Below are 25,687 nucleotides of genomic sequence, written 5' to 3' on the forward strand. Positions count from 1 at the left end.
ATTCTATTTCACCTCACCAGTGAGCTGAAAAAGCATTGGATACTGTGTTATGAGTTGTAGATCTGTTTGATTGCATTGTTGCAAAGTGGGAATTGTTTTGCAACATAGATTCTTAATCACTGAGCCATCTATGATTGAATGCGTCGAAAATTGGCTGAAATTGAAAGTTAACTATACTGCAGACGGCTTATTCTGGTGTATAATTGAAAATAAATTCTAATAACTCTTCTTGAAAGAGCTGCTCAGAGGAAATTCAAGCCCCCCGAACAAAAAATTCTTTCTCATAGAGACTCTTCCTCTGCATAATGCGGTAATGAAAATAAAGCTTTCTTCTAAGTCTAAACTAGCTTTTCTGGTATTTGCATACTTTGACCAAAAAAAAAATCCAATATTAAACACTTGTAGACTTCTTTTGTAATGTATTCCTCAAGCTTTTGTGCTGGAGAGGTCTTATAATGCTCCTTTGAAGTCAGTTTAGGATCATTTTACACAAGGACAATCCAGAATAAAAAAAAAAGTAAATAAAGTGTGAACTTTTAAAACTAAATGGCCTTAAGTTTGAATTCTTGTTCCAGTCTTTATTAATTTTGTGGTTTTGACAATTTTTTTCCTGAGCTCCAGTTTCTCTCTGTATAAGTTTGAATCCAATTTTTCCCTGCTTTGTATGGTTGTAAACATCACAAATAATATATTTTCATGAATAGAGCCTAGTATGCATAGTTAGCTATTGACATGTTATAGAAATTATATGTGAATAGGGAGACATAGATACTTGCTCATACATCATTTTTACATGTATATTCGCTTAAATATTTAAGCCAGCATCCCTGTTCCAATTTTGAACACTATGGGCAACAACTGAGTAAGAGAATCAGAAGGGAGACATACAGCCCTACTGAAGATAAGATGTTAAGCATTCATGTCTTGGATGCAGAAAGACTATATTTCCAGTTCTCCTCTCTAAACTTCATTTATTCCACTGCCCAAATGGAAATAATCTCTTTATACCCTTCACTTGGTTGTGGTCAGCATTAAATAACATAATGCAGAATATCTGGCATATATGAAGTTCCTTGCAAATGTGTACTTATAGTGCAACTGTAGCAGCAGTGGCTGCACTATTTCTACACTTCTCCAGGGGTGGAATAAGAATGGGCTCAGAGTGGCAGCAATGTGAGCTCTCCATGACTCTTCGCCTCCTAGCTTGTGGGACTTTCAGAGTTACTGTACCTCTTCTGGGAAACCACATTCCCATGAGTAAAATGCAGACTGTAAAGCCTTTGCAGTGTAAGAGAGAGGCTTTAATAAGATAGTGCACATGGTAGCCACTAACCCTTATTGATTGACTCTTAGCCCCTGTCCAATTTGTTGGCTAACTTGGAGCAGAGTTGGACTTTGCTATTGCCTTTTTCACAATGATGTTGGCTCGGGAGTAAGATTGTCATCTTGGAGATTGGGAAAGAACCCAGATTGCCTATCATAGTTGGCTTCTTTCATGTCCAAAGAGTCTCCTGTCTCCTTCTCGACTACTGAATGAAACATCTGCTTCTTTGTCCAAGTCAATGGATGCCAGCATGGATGTACAAGCTGTCCACTCTGTCTCCCAGTTAGTGCCAAAAAAGCTGTGCTCATTTCCCTCCCCCAAAAAAGTCTATCAAGTTCCACATGGCAGGGCTGGGACATTCATCCCAGAGTACCAATGGATGTAGGTCCTGAGCCTGTCTTCTGCACAGGTCATAGTCACTTCTCATGGGTGTGTGCAAAGGCTCCACATGTATGCTCAGATATTTTTCAGTTGTCCCACTCTAGGCCATTGTGTGTAAGTGGTCCTTACTTATAAAGCCAGCTGCTTTGCTTGCTCATCCTGTTCTTCTGGCTAACAAACGTAGATTAGCACTCAAGGCTATTAACCTGCAGCTAGACATCTGGTTCCCATGTACTATCACCAAAGAGGGGTATACCTACTCCTAAACCTGTTTTCTGCTCATCTTCATTGTCACCCATCTTCTTTCAAGTTCTGGTGTCCAAGCCAAAAATAGTAAAAACACACAGTCCTTAAGCAGATAACTTGTATGAATTTTTTTATGAGTAAAGACAAACTAGCTCAACAATCTGGTGGTTTAAGAAGAAGGTGCCTTGCAGAGATATCATAAGCATTAGATAAACATCAGTACACTTGCAGAAAATATACTCTCAGCAATGGTATCCTTTTCTATTTGCTTCCCAGATCCTGATCCTGGTCTCTTCCTATAGCTTCTCTCTAGGCTAATAATCAACAAATCAAAATCACCCTCATTGACTGAGTCCTCCATAGCCATATATCATCAGGTGGCACCAATGATGTGACCACAATTATTGTAGGAGCTCCTTGTTGTTGGGCTACTCTGTGTTGCCATGCAGATAGATCTTTCCTGGCAGGAAGAGTACTCATACATCAATTCTTGGTAGTTACACTAGAGGGAAATTGTACCCTATTGATAAGATTCGGAATGCAATCTTCATATAAGGGAGTCAGGACAGTCTAAAGGTTGTTTTTTTGAATTTAAATTTAAAAACTTTGAAAAACTTTATTCAAAAGCAGTCTTAGAAAGTTTCCTAATAAATCATAAATAAAGCATTATTCTGGAATTGCTCTGACTAAAATGGGACAGGCTAGTTTGAGTCCCATCTGCCATGATTCACACTCCTTCTTCCTTTTTTCAAAGGTCCTTGTTAAGGATAGCTTTCTGCTAACTTAGATCTTAGTTCCCTGTCTTTGACACCAACAGATGCAAAAACTTGAAAAATGTCTTAAAATTAGTTTTATTATCTCTAGAATACAAACAGTTTCATTCTTTCTGCATGCTATATAAAACATAATTAAAATTTAAAATGAAACAATAATAGCTTAGCCTCATGGAGTGCATATAGTCACTAGTCTAAAAAACTTTGCATGAATCTTCTCATTTGATCATCACAACAACCATGGAAGGTCAGTGAATGCTATCATGCTCATTTAACAGATGAGAATATTGATGAGAGACAGAGAGGCTGAGTAATTTCACTGAGGCCATCCAGGTGGTGAGTGGCAAAAGTGAGACTGAAAATCAGGCCATATGAGCCCAAACTGTTAGTACTATCTCTTATTGCCTTTTCTCAAAAGTTCAAGAAAACATTAGCCACAGTAGTATATGTATGATGTAACATTCTAGAATGCTAAGATATTTCTTAACACAGAGATATTTGCAGACATACAGTTCAGAAAGGAAAAATATAACTGATTATATATACACACACACACACACACACACACACACACACACACATTTATTTATCTTTTCTAATTTGGAAATTTACTAAGATGTTACTAACTAGATCATTATTCTTTGTTGGTAGCATTGTTTTCCTCCAAGACAAGGATATGGTAGTTAAAATAAAAATGCTGATTTCAGTAAAGAAACCTTAGAAGTCTAAAAAAATGACATTTCGGTTTTTTTCCTATCACACCACAGACATCCTACCTAATAAGTCAGATATGCAGTTCTAGCATAGTTGGGAATTGCAGGACTTAACTATTGTTCTGTTAAACTGAGAAATGGAAGAGTCTTTCTGAAGCAGAAACTTTGCCCCTGCCCCACTGTGCAATGACCTCTCTGGCACTCTGTTGGGAGAGGTCGGCAACCTGTCAAACGTGGGTGGCCCCGTTCTTCCTCGGGTTCTATTGAGCCTGGGAATGATGGGAGTAGCCATCCTGGAAGAGGAGGGAAGCAGGAGGCTCCAGTTCTGAGGATGTCTTTTTGTTTTCTTTCTTCTGTGATCTCATGCTGCTTCTATAACCTCCTTGGCAGCTGGGAAGAATAGAATCTTCAAAGGGCTTCTTTAAGCCTGAGAAAAGTAGGAGGCCAAAGTGTAGGAAACAGTACTTCTGATGCTCTAAAGGATAAACACATGCAAGTTATTATTGTGACAATAAGACAAAGACTAAAAGCAAAAATGGGTTCAAGAAAGGTTTAGATTCTCATATCTTAAAACAGATTATTAACAAAGAATGGTACAGTATTTCTCCATCTTATCCTTTGAAGGTAAAGTTCAGGGAAGAAATTATCCTCCCCCAAAGAGGATCCCCGCAGGCTCTGACAAGCCATATTTTAGTGCTTCATGAACCAGGGGATTGACCTAATTTGTTATTTTGTGTCTTGTTAACGAGGCTAACTCTACCCCACTGCTTCAGAAGTTACCCTGTACTAGCAGTAGTGACACGTGACACTGAAAATCCAGAGGCCACATTTGCATGATGTCTCACTCCACAGGTGACTCCAATTAAGTGCTCTGCCTCCTGAAGCCAGTCACCTCACCCCCCTCAATATGGAAATTCTGTTTTTCAATCCTCGGAGGAGATGTTCCTGCCCTACTCATTCAAAAACTCCTCAGAATCTCTGCAAGGGTCCTAAGCATCAGGATTGCTTTGAATCTTCCTAGGTGACTGAGGGACTGCCCAGGTTGAACATGGCTCTATCTGTTGCTGGGTTTCTCCTCATCAGTAACCAAAGGCTGTTGGAGTCCACCTTCTGTTTAGCTGCTAGGCCATAGTATTAAGTACTTAATCTAAGAAAGTTAGATTAGAATGGTGGTAGGTATTCCAAAGTAGAATTCTTTTAAAAACAAAGAGAGAAGGGAGGTTTCTCTGACTGCCCCCAGGAGAAGAGGTGGAGGTAGGAATAGGGCCCCACCTTGGTATGGCCCTCCCTGAGACAATCACACATCTCTGGTCTCATGAGCCCTGAGAGGAAAGAAGACCTGACTCTCATGTGTTGACATCTGTCTGGGGACCTTGAACTTTCTCCCATGCTTACTTTCTCCAGTGTGAGAACTTGTCTGTGACCATCCACTCTATTTGGGAGGAAAGGAGTAAGAATAGAGTTGGTGGTAGCTGCTGCGAGTGTCACACCACTTGCAAATTACTGGTGTGGGTGATCAATAAATTTCCTTAAAACTCTGGGATCCAGAGGCTGGGGCTGGGGCTCAGTGGTAGCACCCTTGCCTGTTGTGTGTGAAGCACTGGGTTCAATTCCCAGCACCACATATAAATAAAAAAAAATAAAGATCTATCAACAACTAAAAAATATTTTTTTTAAAAAAATCTGGGATCCAGATGTTAAGACTTCATTCCATAAAACGACTCTTCACCAAAGCAGAGCACAAAAAGAGATACCCATCAAAATTCTGATCATGTTTAGAGGAGGGTCATTTGATAACACAAACTCGCAGCCACATTGGAATTATTGGCCAGGTTGAAAACAATAATGAGCATAAAACGTGAAATCGTGTAAACGGGAAGAACTTGGGAAGAGCCCAGTAGGTGGAAGACATATCAGGAGCCAGATTATTAGGAGTCCTCCATCAATGCAGTTGAGTCAGTGCGCCATTCCAGAAACTTGAGAGAGATCTAGAGAGTGGCTTGTCTAAAAAATAACAATTTGGGGAAAGTGAGAGAACTGACTTTGAAGCAGATGAAACAATATAAAACTCCAATAAACTCAGGTATCACTCTGGAATTAATGGAGGACAAATTGGATGTGCTGTTAACTTAAATACCCATCTGCTCACATCCCCGGAGCCCATAAATTTGTGGGGCTAATTAGTTGTTGCCATCCCTAGAACCACAGGGGGCTAACCACACTCCCTGGAGTTTTGTTATACACACAGCCCATTCTCCCCTGCCTATTCAAACACCTGGGTTGGAGAGGAGGAGAGAGAGATGCAGATAGACCATTCTGGGGACGTCCAAAGAGTTTGGAGGACACAGCAATACAACAGTACCCATGTCCTCATCTTAACCTTCTGAAAGATGGAGTTGAGAAATTTCCAAATCAATTAAAATTTCCTCCATTCTTTTTCTTCCATCACTATAGCAAACATTGTTTTTTCTCATCTGTCCAATTATCGTCCTGTCCTCTCCCTCACTCCCCCGCTGCTGGCTGACTTGACTTCTCTAAGAGCAATTCTGTTGGTACCAGCAACGTGAAGCCTTAATATAGGATCTTCAGCATAATCGCTTCTTAATTAAGTCAAACGATGGCTCCGTTTCCCAGAATCGTTTCCAGAGGGCTTAATTTTACTTCTGCTCAAAATTAATATTTTACATTTTACACTTAAAAGAAACAAAAGAGACTGAAAAGGAACCTGAGAAAAGGGGAATGAGAAAATGGTTGAGGGAAAAAGAGAGATCATATTTCAACTCCCATTACAGAGTCATTCAAGCCTCTGACATTATTTTCAGCAAGTAATACTCGATCTGTGACATTCACTTTAGCAAAACAAAGCATGGATCAAGGTAATTAAATAGCACAGCTCAGGGTGAATTAAGGCATGATTCCGTCAACAGGAGACACCTGCTGACATGACGCTCTCTCTTCACTGCCTGCATTGGCAGTGCCGACCCTGGCCCAGGAGCCTGCAGGAAGCCTGCTAACTGTTCCAGCACACCATGTACCTGGGTATGCATGTGAGCTACATAGTTTGAGCACTGGCTACACTCCACAATTATGCAAGACCCAAGAGACCAATGCTGTTAATGACATTAAGTCCCCTTTAAGGATCTGTTCTTCACGAGGAGGAACCAGACAGTCCCTTGGGGCCTTACTCAGCTCTCACTCTTGACTATGTTGTACAGAAGCTTATGCAAGTGAGCTTACTCTGCCATAAGAAGGTACAGTGCACCAGCTCCACCCAATAACCATGTTATGCATTCAGTCATTCAAAAAATACACCCTCACTGCTTCCTGTATAGTTGCTATATATACAGAAGTGGGCACCTGCCTTCGCCAAGCCTGCAGATCTATCTGTCAGTTGTAGACTATGAAATCAGGCCAGCTCACCTGAGTGTCTTTGGGAGACCTGTAAAAGCACAGCAAGGGGTCCTCAGACCTGAGCTTGAAGGTGTGTCCTGAAGATATACACTGCCCCAAAATGTGTCTCAAGTGTGGAATTTTGCAATTGGTTACCATCATGTGTCCACAGAAATTCTGAGATTTTTTTTTATCCTAATCTGTTGTAAGATAACCCTGCAGAATCTCTCAGGGGCACACAGAGTGTGTGGGTGAATCTATTTCAAGGACAAGCAGCTGGAAGTTTGGTGCTATTGCTTCAGCCAAATGTTTAGGAAGTGGCATGCAATCTGAAAAGTTCCTTCCTGTTAGCCTCAGCCTTCCTTCCTTTCTGACCTCCAACTGAGATTGATGCTGTGAGAGTCCGCAAATGGAAGGGTCTAGGGAAGTGGAAGTTGCTCATTTGCCTACTCATAGAAAATGTGGATATATGCAATCATACCTGAGTCTGTGATATAAGTGATCATACCTGAACTTCTGGTTCCAGCAGAATGTGGTTGGATCTTGAGAAACTTCATTCTAGGGCCTGTGATTGACACTGCCCTAAGGAATTCCCTGCTTCCTTCATTTCATTAATAGCCAACTCCTTCTCTCAACCTCAGTCTGTTGGCTTACACAGAGTATCAAAGGGTTTCTACTATTCAGCCTCCTTCGCTGAAGGGAGGCCCAAATTTATTAGTTGCTTTTGAAATTTATCATCTCAAATACTTTATAATTATGAGTTTGTCAACAAGGATTGAGAAGTTCTTCTATGTATGGATTATCTTTATAATGATGTATCACTTTTAGGAATAGACTTAAAAGGGCTAAGGCATGGGATTTCTCAATTTCCTTCCCTAAATGTCTTATCAACATGATGACTTTGTCTTAAGAAAATTGAAAAATACATTTTTTTCCCATGGCCAATTTGGGTAAAAAGGAAATTTTTTCTTCCTTTATTTTTCTTTTATTTTCTGGAAAAGAATTTAGGATGGTGATATGCCCATGTGTGTTTGGATGTTTTATAAGAGGAGCTAGGATTCCATAATTTATCTTAGTTTGTTATGCTTGCTACCCAAAACTTCAAATGCTTTTTCTATAGTACACCTCCTTGCAAGATCATCATAATACAACTTACTAGCTTCACAGGGTCCAGGTTTTAGGCTCCTAATACTCTGAATCCATATAATAAGGTACCCTGGATTGAGCTTGACTACACTCCAGGCCCTAATTTAAGTGCTTTATTTACAGAAGGTAACCCTTGCAATTATCACTTTAAATTGATGCTATTATTAGCAATGTCATGGATAAAAACATTGAGGCAAAGAGAAGTGAAGTGACTATTTCAGAGGGATAGGAAAGAGTCCCGGATACGTTTTAATGATAAGGCCATGTGCTGGATAATTGCACAATGATGTTTCCATAAATAAAGAGTTCTGAGAACACAGTTGTACTAATTCTTCTGCACAGGGTCTATGGCTGCTCTCAAGGTACAGTGGCAAAACTGAATAGTTGGGCAGAAACTATAGGTTTCATTGCCTGAACGAACAACTTCTGACCCTTTTCTGTGTTTCTAATTTTGATGCATAAGATTTTCTTCTAAATTTCATATTGTAAAGTCTGTAGGAGTTACATTTTGTCTCCCATACCTTAACTCATGTTCATTCTCAGAAACACTTTCTATAAGCATCAGTTTGAAAAGAAGATGGTTAGAACTTTTTACGTAAGTGGAATATTTCCCCAGAATATTCAGCATCTTGGTCTACTCATGCAGATTTTAGATGAAGTTCCGGATGTTTTATTGTACATTACCTTTTTAGAATACATTTTAGCATAAACGGTACTAACATTCTTTATGCATTGTCTCACACTTAGGATCTCTTTGCCAAATTTTGCAATTTGGCCAGGAAAGAATGGAGGGATGTGATAACCATCAGACAGTTCTTGACACCTCCTAACAGAAATGTATAGTGGGAAATTGAAAAGAAATGAACTCTGGAGGGGGTTTCAATTTCTGCTTTTTCAACATTTGGAGTTTTGTTTCAATTTTAGACTACTATTCCCAGGAAGACATATTTCCTGGTTTTCGGTATTGATTTTTTATATTGCAGAAGAAATACAAGGATGTGCTTATTGGTTCTGGGCCACATACACACTATAATGTGTTTGGCAAGGAATGTGTAAAGCCCCAAGTCCAGAATAATATGGGGCCAGAATATGCAAAAGAGGAAATGAAACTGATATGCTGACTTTCAGGTCTCCTAGACTTTAGTCTATCATAAAAAGTTTGGTTTTCAAACTCTCAAAGAACTGCCTGATAACTTTGGGTTAACTCATCTTAAATCCTTCACATTTTGTCAGTGGGATTATATCCCCCACAAACTGTCCTTAACTAAAGGTCAAGTGGATCATAAAAAGGGTTCCAGAAATAGCAAGGCAAGTTCTCAAGACTCAGAAGCATTTGATCCCAGGAAAATATGAGCTCTGAGCAAAGAAAGAAATTCAGAGCTTACTTCAAACTTGAGAGTCTCACCATTAGGGATTTTTCCTAAGTGCAGGGATCGTCATCAATAGGTTATTAAAGTGTTAGGAATGGCATAGTGTGACTGTAACCTTTGAAAATGGCTTCACAGAGAGTAAGTACATAGTGTTTGTGGGCTACAGTATAAAACATCATAGTGAAGAGACTGTTTGGGGAGCCCCCTAACTTCTAATGCAAGGAAGGATAAGCTATGGAAGACAGTTTTAGGGGTGCACAATCATATATGTACAGGCCATGAAGTCTGGTGGGAATTTTTTAGACTTGATTTATTTGATTCTTGCCACAATCCAGAATTCTATATATGATTCCCATTTAATAAGTGATAAAATTAAGCCTTAGCAAAAATTAAACATTTTCCCCAAATCCAAATAGTTTGTAAATGGTAGAACTGGGATATAAATGCATATCTTATTTTTCACTATGCCATGCTGAATCAAAGATATTATTGTCCTTGACTCTTAGGAACCAAACCTGGGAGAAAAAGTTAACCTACATGGGTTAATTTACAAATAAATATTTTTTAATCCACTAGAAAAGATATTTTAAATTTTTATTTTAGGTATTTTTCTTTAGCCACATTTTATATCCTAAGTACAGCTTAGACATAGGTTCTTTTGGAAACACATATTCTCACCAACCTGTAGTACCCCTTTGTCATATCAACATACCCTAATTTTTTGCATTGCTAAGAGGGGGTTGGCAGTGGCAAAGTGGAATGTAAACCATCATCACCCTCTTATCCCCTTATTAAATGCTGTGAGAATGTAGAACCTCATAGATATTGCACATCTCCCTTGGATCCCTACCTGAGGAATATCCATGCTCTACTGTTTGTGGCACACACACAAAAAAGTAGACAAAGAGGAATAAAAAATCATCCTGGATCACATGAATTCAAATGAAAAGTATAAGAATCTGTCAAACAACAAAACATAAGGCACAGAGAAAAACGGGCCCTATGACATCCCCTGATGTTTCCAACGTCATCCACCCATGCATGGTGACAGGTCAGTCATGCTTATACACAGATGTATTCAGAAAAGCATTGCTACTCAGCTGTAACACTCTAACAGAAGATGGACAGTTCAGATCAAATGATTTCTTTTCCTAAATCCTAAGCAATAATAAGAGTAATTAAAACTCTGTGCATGGCACCAATTAATGGTAAGTAGGGGATTTACAGAAATCAGTTTTAATTGAAAAGTCATTGCTTTGATAACCATATTCAAGTAGAGGCTAGAAGGGGCACACGGGGCTTACAGAAACAATGCATAGTCTGTTTATCTATGTTGAAGAAGGAAAGTGGGAATAAGTACTGAATAGGATAAGAAGTGGTCAGAACATTCCCAAGCTCCTTTCAGTATCTGGAGAGAGCTTCATCATTCATAATCCTGAAATGCTTGGGCTGATAATTGCCTTAATCACCAGAGAAACATGGCTGCAATGTACTGAAATAAGCCATAAAATTCATTACAAGATAACAAGATTCTAGCTATTCTCTGAGGTCACACTAGAGCTCCATAAGGTCAAAGAGTTAATAACCTCGTTCAGGAGAAGCACTGTAGATAAGAAATTGTGTGTGCATGCACATAGTTTAAATCTTACTAGATTCCAGGCCCATAGAGATACTGGCCAGGTAGGTTAAAGGAAAATGGATGATAGTCTCTAAATAACCAACCATTTGAGGCTTTTCTTTTTAAACTTCTACAGTGAAAACTGCTGGGATACCGGTAATTGTAAAAAAAAAAAAAAATGTTTGTTTTGCAAAGTTAGCGTTCTGCAGACTGACTCCCTCCTCACTTTATGATATATGAAATTCCAGTGACTGACAGTGGATTATCCACGGCAGGAGCTATTCTCTAGTTTCTGAGTGGACAAACTTTTCTCCCATTGGCCTAATAAAATGCACCATTGACAATTACCCAGGAGCAAATCTGGGGCCTCACTGCTTTTATCTCCTCAGCCTTTTGGATGAGTGAACAAGGCTCAGGGAGGTGGAGCTTTGTCCAAAGTTCACAATGTCATAAGAATTCTGAGGAAGTGCAGAGCATCATTTCACAAAGAGTCCCATTTTCCTATAGAGAAAGTCAGAGGCAAAAGTCGTTTCTCAAAGAAGAAATCTCCCTATTCCTCAGTGATGCAAACCCCAATGCCTTCCTGAATTTGGGGTTTTTACAGCTATTTCACTCAAGAGGAGTGGGCTTAGAGTTATGCTGGATGATCTGGCTCATTGGACATTGCGGACATTGTGGCTTCTCTCTTTTACTTCATTTGATGATGGCATTCTATACATATCTTTTTGGTAGGTCCTGTTTTCCAAAACTGTTCCTTGCTCTTCTTCATAGCTTCTGAGAATTCTGTTTCGTCTTAATATCTGACTTCTCTGGTTTCTCGATGAAGATTAAAGACAGGTTTGGTGCATGCATCTGTAGTTCCAGATACTATGAAGGCTGAGACAGGAGGATCCCTTGAGCCCTGGTGATTGATGTTAGCCTAGGCTACAGAGCAAGACCCTATCAAACTCCAACAAGCAAACAAATGACCAAAACTCAGGGAAAAACAATAAGACCATCAAAAGGATGTTTATTAAAATAAAACATGCTTAGCTCATAAAAGTTCTCAGTACAGTTTTCATAGTTCTCCTCCTCCTCCTCCTCATCATTTCCACCAATGTAAGAACAACTGTGTTGATGGGTATGGGAAGAAGAGTATTTGGCTATTTTCTATCATTGCTATGGCCTTCCTGGAGGAAATGAGCTTAAACTGAAGCAGAAAAAATAGTATTTAATTTTCAAAAATGTAAATTACATAAATTCTGTTATTTACTTCATAGTAAGTATTAAGAATCCCCTCTACCTCCTCTTTCCTGAGATGATAAATGAGTTATTCCTTGGAGACAGGGTAACTCCATTGCCAGCTCCAAGTGTTTTCAGGCATTTAGAGACTATTAATCATCAATAAAGTACACATAAATTTAATTTACTGACCAGAAATCTTTGTTTTATTTTCATTTGCTTCTTTGTGTTTTGTTGGTTTTTACATGTGATTTACAAATTTGTAGATGAGAAAGACCAATAATGCTATCTTTTTTTTTTTTTTTTTTTTTTTTTTTTTTTTTTAGCTGACTAAACAAGCATCCCCAGTTCCTGGCTTTTGCAGCTATCAACTCCTGTATAAAAGTAATTTCTTTAAGTTTGCTTTGTAAAAACAATTTAAATTAAGCTTCTCACATATGCATTTATGGAGGATTTACTTTGATAGATATTGTGCTGGTATTTATTGCAGAATTAATCTTCAATAAATGTTTTTAATAATCATTTGGTTTTCATTTAACACACAGCAACCACCACGTAAATTCTATTCATGTACAGCTAGTTGAAAAACAAGTTGAATAAATGCCAAGCAGATATTAAAAACACTTATGGAGAATTAACTGATTGTTACTATCGTCACTCAAATCAATTGGACATAGTCAATAGTAAATTTTACATGAGATTCCCTGGCAGATGCTATGGAATAAAGCTTATTTACTGATGTGGGTAGGATTCTTGGTTATACATTCAACTTGGGACTAGTAAATTTAAATCTCTGCTTCCTAAGCTAGGGATAAATAAAGAGAACATAAAAAGCAAAATGGAGTATATCAGAACGGGGATGCTTAGGTCAGCTCATCAGCTGTGCTGATCCGAGAAGGTCAGAGAGCTGTTGGATACCTGCCTGAAGAAGCTAGGGTGGTCTCTGGCCGGGATTGCCCTTTGCCTTGGGAGCTGGAATCTTCCATTAGACTCTTTAGAGTATAGATGAGAAACTGGGTACTGTCTCTAAATTCAAGATCTATGAATTAACTTGTGACCTTGGGCAATAACAGTGTCCTCTAAATTGGTAATGTAAAAGAATATTGACCCCTGTAAGTTTTCTCTGAGGATGTAATAAGAAAGGATGTAATAAGATGTAATAAGAATGGATATGAAAGGTTTTATACATGGTGCAGCACATGAATAGAAATGTTATTATTGTATTTTTTTTTTCTGTAAAAAAAAAGGGCTTGAGATGATTGATGCCTTACAACAAGGCTTGCTTGGCAACCAAATGTATTTACAGAGAAAACTGGTTTCCAGAAAATGTTCATATTTACAGTGGGCACAAAATAGAGCAAAGCAAGAAGTTCCTCTCATGTTAGTCTGGAGCCTAGACCCAAGTCTGCATAGCTCACAGAGAGACAAGAGGCTCCAAGTCCTCCGGGTTCTCTTATCCTATTCTCAACACACCTTGCTATCAATCTTTTTGGAAACTTGCTGCCCAACAGTGTTATCAAATATGTAGTAGTGAAATTGGGGCAGGATCATAGCTGATGAAGCTTATTTCTGTAAAGAGGCAGAGGAAATTCTGGGTTGGGGGTCTAGAGGGCATCCTTTGCTTTCTCACAGGGATTCCTTGGAGTCAAAATTCTGGAGCTAGAACCTCTGGAATGTGACTTTTTCCAGGGTCCCTGGGCAGCTTGAAGTGCAGAGAAAGTAATTAGGCAAACAATAAGATGAAATAGGCAAGTAAGTGAACATAGGCACCAAGTATTTGCAGGGCTCTCTCTGGATCCAGACCCTCAGATCATGAAGTTAGCCTTGGCATATGTGGCAGCTGGTGGCAGTCTCTTAGTTCAGACAGTCATTTAGAATGCAACCTGTGCTATTGCCAATTGCCTTGTCTTTTACTGCCTTGCCAGACTGTTTACTGGAGCGACCTTATTACCAATCTCCTAAAAATCCCCATAAAACCCATAGATCATAGGATACAGCGCTACCATCTCCAGCCTACATGATGAGCCACTGCAATTACCCACCAGGCACTGGAGGACACAAACCTTGTTCATAGGTGTGCCGTGTGGACCACAGAACCTGTCCTAGAAGGAAAGAGAAAGCAGGAAGAGAAAGAGCCCTTAGTTTGTTTTCTACTCTTTCCTTTTAATGGATCATTTTCTGATGATTTTGTCTCTCTTTTTTCCCCTTCCCTTTGTTCTTTCACTGTGTCATGTCTCTTCCACCTACTATCACTCTTAGCCTTAAGAAACAGTTGTGGGACATTAAAAGACAACTTCATGATTGTACCTGCTCCCACTGGAGGAATGGCATCAGCCTGTGGGCCCTGAGGGAGGGAAAGGTTCAGGTCTAGTTGGCTGCAGCTGTGGGAGAAATCTCTGATGAATTTCAAAACCTGCCTTTGCTTTGGCTATGATCAACAATCACAGTGGGGCCTCTGTGTTTTACTATATGAACAAGCTCAGAGGGAGGGAGAAAATGCAGGCCCCTAGCATTTTCCCTCTCCTGCCGCAGCAACATGACTGAGTGGAGGACACAGAGAAACATGTTTGCATCTTCACCTTGGGCATGCGCTACTTGAACAGAGCAATCCTGTGAAATCACCACACACCCAGTTTCAGCTGTCCCCCAACTCTCCTCTGTGCAAAGTGCAAGATGTTTTTTAGCATAGGTAAAGATGAAATCAGAGCTCAGCTCCTACCTGAGCATCCTCAGCAGAGAGGGTTGATTACCCATAATGAGGAATCCTGAAGGACTGCCACAAGAGAAGGCAAATAGGGACCATATCAGTGCATGCTCCAGAGGGGTCTAGCCTCTCTGCTTCTTTCTAGAGTCTCCTGGGGAATGATTTGTGGGTATCACCCAGTTTGCCTGGGTGATAATGGGTTGCTAAAAGGGCTCTGTAAATTATAACATTTCGTATGAGTAAAAATCCTGATTGTCTCATGTTGTTATAACTTCTAGTCTTATCAAATAGGTAGATGGTTGTTCATAGAAGATGTTTGCCAAACATTTGCTAATTAGTATATAATGCCTTCTTTTATATCAGAAACAATATAGCATCCTTTGGCTTCCTTGCTTGTCAAATGGGAAGTCTGTTCAGTGATTTATGACATAGCCCTTATGCACAGAACATTGTTTGGTAATAGTAGGATGACATCTGGCCTCGGGAAGTTTTATTTGGGGAGCTCAAAGGATTTTTTTTGAAGGATCTTCTGGAAATGGGAAAGACAGGAAAAGGTGGTGCTGTCCTCCTTTCCTTTTGGCTGTAGGACTCCCTTTCATAGATAGCTTCCATTCTAGGAATAGCCCTGGAATGCCCAGGAATAACTAGGTGGACCCCTTCTTACCTGTCCAAAGTAACCCTGGTAGGAGGTAAGGGAACTTCATAGCCACAAGAACTGAAGGCACAACAGAAAATAACCCATTTAGCCTGGACCATTTTTATTTCCAAGAGCCTCAGGGACTCTTTTATACAATGCTTCTCAAAGTCTGGTCCCAGAACAACAGCTACAGCATCACCCTGCAAGTCACAAACACAAAATACCAGGCCACACTGCAAACCTACTGGATCTGAACCTTCTGTGCTGGAGCTCTGCACCTGCATTTTCACCAGCCCTCTGGTAGTTGGCAGGCACACTCTACCACACTGGATTTTAAATCTGGCTGCCTGTTGGAATCTCTAAGAGGTTTTAGAAACACAGATGCCTGGGTCCTACTCTCAGGGACTATGATATGATTTGGTACCCCTGGGATGCAGTCTGAGTATAGGGATTTTGAGATCTTAAGTGATTCCACTGTGTAGCTAAAATTAAGAATCACAATTTGTCTAGTATCTATTAATCATTAGCTGTTCGGAAAAGGGGACTGTCAGTCCTTATTGTAACCTAGAACTTTGGCTGCTGTTCTTTTGGCTTTCTAAAAATTTTAGCAATCTCCAGACACCAGATGCTAATTAGCAGAACATAAACCGGTACTTTTCACCTTATTTGGAGACACCTCACAGAAAAATGGAACAGGAAACAAGTAGGGTCAGTGACATTTCTTGGGGCTTCCAGGAAAACAAGGATGTTGATGGCTCATTGTACTTTGTGCAGATGGCTGTTTTCAGCCTTTTTACTATTAGAGACACAGAGGAGCAGACTTCAGGCTGTAGACAATTAGTGGCCTGGGGCAGTAGCCCATGCTATTCCAGACCCCAAACTGGGAGTGGTCGAGGAAGAAGGATGGGGCTAGAAGGAAGGACAATAGAGACCCTGTAGATATTTAGCTCATTGTTCTGTTCAATTATGACCATTGATAAAAATGGTCACTGGAAAGAAAAATCTCCCACCCTACCAAGCTCTGCAAGAGTGAAGGGAACAGAAAAGCCCTACTTGGAGAAATTCTCATCTCCAATGGGAACCTCAGAAGCAGCATAACAGTAGATGGATTCCTTCTGACACACTGAGAGCAGGCCCACTGCCCCTCTTGGCATCTGCTCCATCCCATGATGGACATGCTGCATCGCTCCTGGGAAGAACTACTTCCTCACCCTAAGGAAAAAAAAAGGCAAAAGCAAATAAAAGGGTCATCCACTGTCAATTCTCCTCTGCTCTTCCATTACTTCCTCTGCATTCACTAGAGTCTAGCCTGCCATTTCCCATGTCCTCAGTTTTCCTACCATCAAGGCATTAGTGCAAGACCCTCTCTGTAGAGCATGGAGAAGTTGTGGATAGGAAATGCAGAAGGCTGTGTACTTCAGCAGTGTTTTACATAAAGGAAAAGACAATAGAGAAAAAGTATGTGAGACCACCCCTCCATCACCGCCATCCCTTTCATGGGCTGACTGGAGAAGAGAGTTTAAATCCACTACATGCCCTTTTAAAACACTTGCCTACAAATATGGTACCGCTGGATGATTCCTCATTTATACATTTAAATAGAGAAATTGCTCATTTCTTTCCCATTCAGCCGTGTAACATGAGGCTGTGACATATCTCAGAATCAAGTGAATAACTGTAGGCTTTAAGAAGCATTTCCTGATGGCATGGTCAGTGTGGAAGGTGACTTCCAGCTTTGATACATGCTAAGGAGAAGGAAGCAGAGACTCAGCCACCTGTACCTTGTGTTACACAGATGCCATTGCAAGTCATGGCAGCATGGATATAGGGTTTTTGCTAGTGAGTTTTCATATTTCTAGTGTAGAGAGAAGAAAGGTATAGGGCATGAGAAGAGGGGAGAAAGAGGAAGGGCCTTCTCCTGGGACGCGATACACATTGACAGAAAGCACTGAAAGTACTTTTGAAATTTCTTCAATTTGGATTTGCCTAAGTTCTCTGTACCGTATGAGCCACCATGGGTGTCAGCATCATTTTCTTTGCTCTCAGAGGTTGAGAAGCATCCCTGTCTGTGGTGTGGAGGGAGTTAACTGAGTTGTCCTTAGTAGTCAATATTAATGTGAGGAAGGAAGAATCAGAAAAGGAAGAACTCTTCAGTTGAAACAGTTTTTGAACAGTTGGTTTGTCCCCACTTGTGATTTTACAATGACTCTATGAAGAAGAGCCAAAAAGTCATTGAAATGGGTTGAGCTCATAGTGCCTTGAGTGGAGATGGAAGGCTACTATGCTTCAGCCCCATCTGCAAAGTGAGCTCCCATCTGGGGTTCCAAGTCCTTAAGAGAGCTGAACATCTGAGGCCAGTCTTAGATTGGGGCACAGGTTGGAGGGTAATGCTATTGCAAAAGAACTCAGCAGTGCAAGAAGGGAGAGAAAGAAAGCAAGCTTCCCTTTGCTCTAGAGGACTTGGAGGATGGAAAGTGGTCAGCAGAGTTTTTGACGCAGTATTTCATCAGGGGCTAGTCTTTTCTTTGAAGCTTTCCCTGAGGGTCTACATCTAATTCCAGTGTTTTTCTTCATACTGTTCTTAGCACCCAAATGGAAACTACCTCTCCTCTGGGCTCCCATGCCTGTGTCTGCCTGTCTTGTCAGTATGTTATATTATAGTTCCACATCTGCTCATCTACTTTCTCCTCTGGAGTCTAAGAAGGCAGGGATCATATCTTGCATCTCTGGAGCCCTAGTGCTATCACAGTATATCACAGTATATATAGATCCATAATCCCTTATCTGCAATTCCCAATTTATAAAGGTCTGAAAACTTAAAGTTTTTTTTTAATAACTTATTTTACAGCAAAACCTAGGTTAGGTGTTATCAATGTTGCAAAGTCAAAATGTAGTAACAGAGTAGAAGCAGCTGGAAAAATGAAGGGGGAGCTAAAAGGCAATAAAAGAAGAAAACTTTGCTGTTTAGTCTAAAAATCAGTATAACAAAATACCTGACACAGGTTACTTATGAAGTCTAGTGGTTTATCTAGGCCCATGGATCTAGAGGTTCAAGTTCATGGCCTGATGACTCATGAGTTTGGCCTCTGGTGAAGGTGGCACATCATGGTAGGAGCACATGTTGCAGTGGGTGCTCACTGCTGTGGCCCGGAAGCAGAGATACCAAGAGCCCATGATCCTACAATCCTCGTCGAGATTATGCCTCTACAGGCCTTCCATAGATCCCACTCCTTAAAGGTCCTCAGTGCCTTTGAACTGCACCACCTTGGGACTAAATTTTTAATACATGGGTCCTGGGGTCACTCAACATTGTAACTATAGTGAGCATGAAGGAAACAAGAAATGAGTGAGACCTTCTGAGATGAACTCTGCAGGGATCTCAAAGACCAGGATTGATGTGGGTTTAAACAGTAGATAAGATTCCTAAAGATAAAGGAATGGAGTGGGGAGATAAACTTGGGTTCATACTTATAGCTTTCTGAGTATTTACTCAAATTTTTTAGATATATTACTCTCTTCCAAAGAAGTTTTCAAGCTCTCCCAGGACTGGGATCTAAATTCTAGTTTGCCTATTCTTACCACTAAATTCAGAAAATATAGTCATTTTCCTGGAATTCTCTAAGTTTGTTAGAAATAATTTTAGAACTTACATATAAATTACAGGTTAATAGTTTTTTGAATGAGTAAAAACTTATGGGGTAGTAATTTTTTAAATTAATATATATATATATATATTTTAGAGCAGTTTTAGTTTCCAAAAATCTAAGTGGAAAACACAGAGCATTCCCATTGATTTTTGTACCCAAAGACACGCATGCTCATCCTGCACCAGTGATGTATTTCTTATCATCAATGAACACGCATTGAAGGTCATTATTGTAATGTCTGTTTGTCTATGCACTATCTCTTTTTTAAAAATAAAAACGGAGGCAGACACATCATTTCCCTAGGTCTGATCTGCCAGCCTGGCTCCATTTTGCCCCTGCTTAGAGGTTCTTGTTCTACTGAGAAAGTTGCCAGCTGCAAAATTGCAGTGCAGAGATAGACCAGGATTATAAGTTTTAAAAGGAGCAAACACTGCGAAAGCATTGAGATTATTCTTGTGCAACAGAAGAAACTCATTGGCACAGGTATTAAAAATAGAAAATGACCTAGGAGATCATTATCTGCCGTAAGGGTTCAGAGTAGGGGAAGTAACACAAGCACATGGGCTCCTGGTTCTCCTTGACTGGGGGAACAAATCGACACATTTATCACTAGCTCCCAGGGGCAGCTGAGGCCAAGTGTTCTCTTTGTCCATGAGTGTGGCCCCAAGGACAGCAGCACTGATCACACCAAGCCCTTCCAATTACTTGTTCTTTACAGTTTGCTAAGCACATTTAAAGAATTGCTGTAGCCTCACAACATCCTAGTGGGTTACGCAGGGTTTGTATAATTCTCTCCACCTAATAGATGAGGGAGCCTCATGGAGAAAGTTTCTCATAGCTTCTCACATGGGCAAGGGGTGGAGTCAATGCATGAGTGGCATGAGTTATTGGCCCATATTTACTGCAGGGTATGTAGGGTTGGGCATCAATTTCAGAATCCTCTGGTGATATCTAGATCCTATGATAAAACCAGGTCAATTATTTTCTACTTTAATGTATAAAACAAGAACAACAAAGAATAGCCATCCTTCTGAAGTAAGGTGTTTTAATTTGTATGTAGGAAGAAAGATTTCTGAACCAAATACTTTTAGGAAAAGCTTAAGTGTGGCTCTTCATCTCAGATCTTCTTGAAGTCATTAGCACAGCAATGCAGTTGTGAATCTTCCAGAGATGAAGTGGGTGTAGCATTCCCCCCAAAACACTGGACCATGACTGAGCATCCTAAGTGGACAACTCTTTGGGAAGTAGGAACTTGAATGGGGGCCAGGTAGCTGCTTTCTATCTGGTAGCTGCTTTCTATCTACTACACATCGCGGGTGTCCTCTGTAGAAGCTTGGAGAGAAAAGGATAGAAAACTGAAATCTCCAAGAAGAAGCTAGAGAGACACACTAAGAAAAAAAATACTGGGCTGGGGATGTGGCTCAAGTGGTAGCGCGCTCGCCTGGCATACATGCAGCCTGGGTTCAGTCCTCAGCACCACATACAAACAAAGATGTTGTGTCCTCCGCCGAGAACTGAAAAATAAATATTAAAATTCTCTCTCTCTCTCTCTCTCTCTCTCTCTCTCTCTCTCTCTCTCTCTCTCTTAAAGAAAACAATACTGGCAATCGAGTAAAATATATTTTCAAATATATAAGCATGTTAGGGGGCCTGGAGCCTAGTATGGCCTGGTGAGAGGGCTGTACAGATTTGTAACACAGAGTCTGGATTGTTGCAGCCTGGGGAACCTGAGTCAGTTGACTGTAAAGAATTCACTATGAAACAGACATTATTACCTTATGTGCATAGATGCCTGCATGACCAATGTGATACTACAACATGTAAAATCAGGAAAATGGTACTCTATTTGTGTATGATATATCAAAGTTTATAAGTGTATTCTACTGTTATGTTTAACTAATTAGAACAAATAAAAATAAAAAAAACCAGAAAAATAATGTACTATGTGAAGTAGGAGCTTTGGGGATAAGGAGCTAGGCAAGGTATATAGACTTGGCTATTCTGGGGTTCTTAGAGAATCTTCTAAGTCTGTGATGGTCAGGTTGGCTCCTGCTTTGAGGCAGGGGACTGGACAAAATGACTCATGCAGGTCATGTTCTGGCCCTAGAGTACTTCAATAATGAGCACTCTTCAGTATTAAGCAGGTCTGCAGAATGAGCACTATGGATGCTATCTGACAGAGGGGGTGAATTCATTCTAACCTAAGCCAGAAGGGGTGAGAAGGTGAGGGCATAGAAGAGAGAGAGAGGAGAAAGACTTAGAGCCAAAGCCATTTGAAAAAGTCCCAGAATCTCTGAATGAAAAGTCACCCTGCCTGCAGAAACCTGACCTCCCTTCTTCCTCCCTGGTAGCTGAGCAGAGGCTGACCCTGGGTCTCTGTCACCTCCACCTCCTGCAAGAAAAGAGGCTCTTCTCCCCCTGTAACCTCAAAGTGCACGACCATCTGAGGGCCACCCTTGATCTCTGTGGTCTGTGAGTCACCCACACTTCATTTCTTCATGACCTCTCCTCCATAGAGGGGGGCAGGCCGTGTGGGGAAAGGTTGGCAAAAAGTGACAGTGAGCAGCCACGAAACAAAAGGAAAATCATGAAGGGAGCATGTACCCTGGGGATGGGTTTCTTGCAAAATCCCGAGTTTCATTAAATATAGAAAGGTTGGATGAAAAAATAATATTCACTCATTGTTACAGTTTCAAAGTCGGAAGCTGGCCTTGATTTCAAAGAACTTATGTATAATGTGATGCATGGCTTTTTCTTCTGTCTCTCTTTTTATAGGTAAGTGACATTTCATTCTGCTCATCCCCAAGGCAAAGTTGGATGTTTTTAAAGTGGAAAAAAAAATGAGTGGAAAAAGAAACGGGGAAGGTGGGAAGAGGTGGAAGTCGAGGGTCAGCACAGGTAGGTGCCCGCTCAATTCTTCATTGTTTTGTGTAGTGGAGGGGCCTTCCTCCGGACTTGGTGGCAAATCCTTTCTCCAGGAGTGAAGGTCCAGGTCGCAGCTGCAGCTTTAGAGATGGTGATGCCTTTGGTCTTTGAAAGGGGCCGTCCTATAGAATGCTGGCTGTGCTGTGGCCAAGAGATTTTTTTTTTTCTGGTGAAGTCTCAGGTGTGAATGGATTTGGGGCTTTGTGTCCCAATGTCATGCATCAGCTACTTGCTGTGGGAAAGTGTCGGAGAACGCAGGGAATATGTTTGCATAGAATGAGAAAAAATTAGAAACATGGAAGGCTGAAAGGACTGTCCAAAGTATAGAAATTTCTAGATGGAAAGGATTATGGGGAAACTGAGATCTGGTACATTAGGAACCATTAACTTAATTTTAAGGTCTATTTAATTACTGTCAACGTATTTTTCCATTTCTGCTTTTGATCACTGAGGCTGAAATGCCACTTATTTTCTCTTTAACATGAAGCAGAGTGGCTTTCTAAAAAAGCTGGAGGCTGATTTGTCATTATAATCACCATACCTCTTCTTGGTCAGTCAAGGAAGGCATTTTAAAGTTTCAGACTAGCGTGGGCTTTCTACTGCTTTTAAATTCAATTGCTTTCCCTTAAGATTGGAGTGGAAGTGCTCTTTTGTTTTTTTTTTTTTTTTCTCAGTAAATTGCCAACGATCTACTGATATAATTGACCAATGGCTTGGTCCCACTTGTATTTGTTATTTTCCTTGAGAGAGAAACGGAAAGAAATGTAAAACATCCTACTTAACAGTGTATAAATCTAGATGGAGAATGTAAAACTCAGTTCAATAAAAATATCTGAAACATGCAGTCGTATCTTTGTCCAACTAAGGGAGATAAACAGAACTGAATGGAGGGTGAGTTGCTAGAAGAGGAGGGGGTATAGAAAACAACTTCAGTATATGTCAAAGACCTCGAAGGAAACTCTCATGCACACTAAAGAGGCACATCTGTGACTTGAGAAATCTTAGGAAGAGGCCAAAAGAAAATCTGTTATTAAAGGTATGTAATTCCATTTCTGAAATTTAAATGCACAGATATTATTTAAATCTTTCCTTCACTATCAACAAAATGGAAAAATGTTCATACTACCTCCCTAAGCTAGGGAAATATCACTGTATATGGAAAAATAACAGAACATCTCTTTTCATGGTGTCATATCCCAATCCTGTAGATCTTTTATTATATTTTCTACAAAGATACTGTGACTCCTGCCACACCATCTTAGCTGCAGACACCTGGGAATACATTTTGGTATTTGCTCTACATGATGGTGAACTCTAAGCTGCTATCTTTCTGGACCCCAGCCCAAGTTGGGGCTCTACTCTACCCCTACCCTGTGTTGGAAATGAAGAAAACCTGAACCAGGATGTAATCCCAGAATCATGCCACTCCAATAGGGCAGTTAAAGGTGGGTTTGTAGCCATGGACTATCAAGGTTGATTGAGTCACTGACTTAGTAGAAAGAATCCATTGTTTTAAAAATTTATCTATGTAATAAGGGCTGCAGAATAATTTCTAATTCATCTTGATAGTCGGCCTTTTCTTTATAGGGCAAATCGAATGCATGGGTGGGAAAGGGGCAGCTTTTTCTCCCAGTCTTATCCCCTAGACACCATATTTGCCTTGTCAGCCTGGGAGGGCAGGGCAGGTTGGACACTCAGCTTATTATGATGGATGAAGTCAATGTCTCAGAATTTTCTATTAATAAGGAGGTAATAGAGTATATGTTAATTTTACAAGAAAAAATTCCATGGAGCATATGAGTACATGGGATATATTTGAATAGTTTTAATACATGATGATTCTCAGAACCATGAGAATAAAATTCTATTTGCACCTACCTAATAAATAACACATTCCCCAGCAGTACTGTACCCTGTGGACAAGGGGGTAGGTTGTGTTATACACACATATCCCCCCAAATACATAAACTCTTGCACATGCTCTCTAACACACATGCCTATTTTTAGATGCATATTCATATAGCTGTGATTTTGTCTTTGAAAGGTGACAAGGAGAAAAGACATTTTTTCAGAATCAGACCTGCCCTCTTGATATCAGTTCTCAAGATCTTATGTGTTCTATTTCATCTCTTCCATCACTCACCAAATGCCTTTCCTGGTCACTATATTTAACTTCTGTGCATGGCTGCTTAATGCACCAAGTTCTTCATTTCCTTGGTATTCATCGATCTGGCTATCTCCCCAGCTCCAGTGTCCCCTGTTGGCACAGTTAATCATTTTGGGCCTAGCATTGATCTTTCGTTCTCTGTTCTCCTCTCCACCTCAGGTCCTGTGGCCTTTCTTGACCCCCCTGTCTATTTGTTCCAGTCTCCACCTGGAACAAGAGCCAGCAAATCCCATGGAGTCTGGTGCTTCTTGGTCTCTAGCATGTCTGGGTTTGGGGAAGCACCAATGAGTTTGTTGGGGACTATGTGCAGTGACTTCTAGCAGAGATTGAAACAAAGAAATATGTTATATTCTACAGCAAGACAAGACTTCTGCCATCCCTTGTATATCCTGCTTTAGAGACTGCTAGGCTCCCAGTCTTTGGTCAGGAGGAGTTTTTCTTTAAAGCTAATCCTTATGGGTTTCTAACATCTTGCTAACTACACACACACACACACATGCACACACACAGATACACATACACACTTATTTTATTTTCAAAACAATCCTATGTCTTTAGTTTAACCACCACTTAAAAAATATAAATAAAGGCTTAAAGAGATGATTTCCCCAAGGTCACCTAACCCTAAAATTTGAATTGCAGCGTGTGACTATGTATTTATTACATTTACATCCTCAACTGCTAAAAACTATCCTCGAAAAATATAAGATGCCAAGAAAGGAAAGTCTTTGACCCCATCTGATCTTGCTCTTTTCTAGGAGTCCAGATCAACCCAGTTTGTGACTGTGCAGTCATTCTCTGGACAGAGCTCTGGATGATCCAGTACAGATGGGTGAAACATAACTAAGCTGAGATTTAGAGGAATCTAGTTTGAGGCTCGCAGCTGCCACTAATTCACTGTGTGCCTTTGAGTAATTTAATTCTCTGAGTCTCTTACATTATGACAAAAACTTACTTGGCATAATACTTCCTAAAACTATCAGAGACCAAATAACAGAATGATACTATGAAAGGGTGTTCTAATGATATGCAATCATTACCATTATCTGGAAAATTTCCCTTTGTCCTGGCCTTCCAAATCCCTAAGTCTAGTTCCCAATTTTCCTGACCGAGTGTAGAAGTTTTACCAAAGTAAGGAGAAGTTCTTGGCAGCTTTCTGAATCTTCACTTCCTTTCAATACCAGCCTAGTGGAGAGCAAAATTAGCCTGCCAATCACTCAGAAATGTGTGGGCCCCAGGAAATTAAATTCCCCCTCTCTCCAGCTGTCTACCCCCAAGTGCCAGGTACCAATGCATACACTTGTTACATGTTTCTGTTCCTGAGTCTCTTCTTCCATACGTTAATCTGATAATTTTAGCAAAACAAAACAAGTATGTTTGAAATGGAATTTATTCATCCCCAAAGTCTAAAGGTTGTAGAATGCA

The 25,687-nt window shown here is 40.3% G+C and overlaps 1 protein-coding gene across 6 annotated transcripts in view; it reads left to right on the forward strand.

The window, feature by feature from the left end:
• The window catches only part of Ntm (neurotrimin), a 943,571-nt gene that overhangs the window by 261,468 nt on the left and 656,416 nt on the right, over positions 1 to 25,687 (forward strand). Inside the window, exon 2 of one of the 6 annotated variants that reach the window (XM_078047338.1) lies at positions 21,946 to 22,068. The exons of the other annotated variants lie outside the window; for them this stretch is intronic. Within the exon in view, the coding sequence (XP_077903464.1) occupies positions 22,011 to 22,068 (58 nt within the window). The 5' untranslated portion in view covers positions 21,946 to 22,010. The remainder of the gene's footprint in view (positions 1 to 21,945; positions 22,069 to 25,687) is intronic. 6 annotated transcript variants of the gene reach the window in all.

This window comes from Ictidomys tridecemlineatus, chromosome 4 (assembly GCF_052094955.1).
Source record: "Ictidomys tridecemlineatus isolate mIctTri1 chromosome 4, mIctTri1.hap1, whole genome shotgun sequence".
NCBI lineage: Eukaryota > Metazoa > Chordata > Mammalia > Rodentia > Sciuridae > Ictidomys > Ictidomys tridecemlineatus.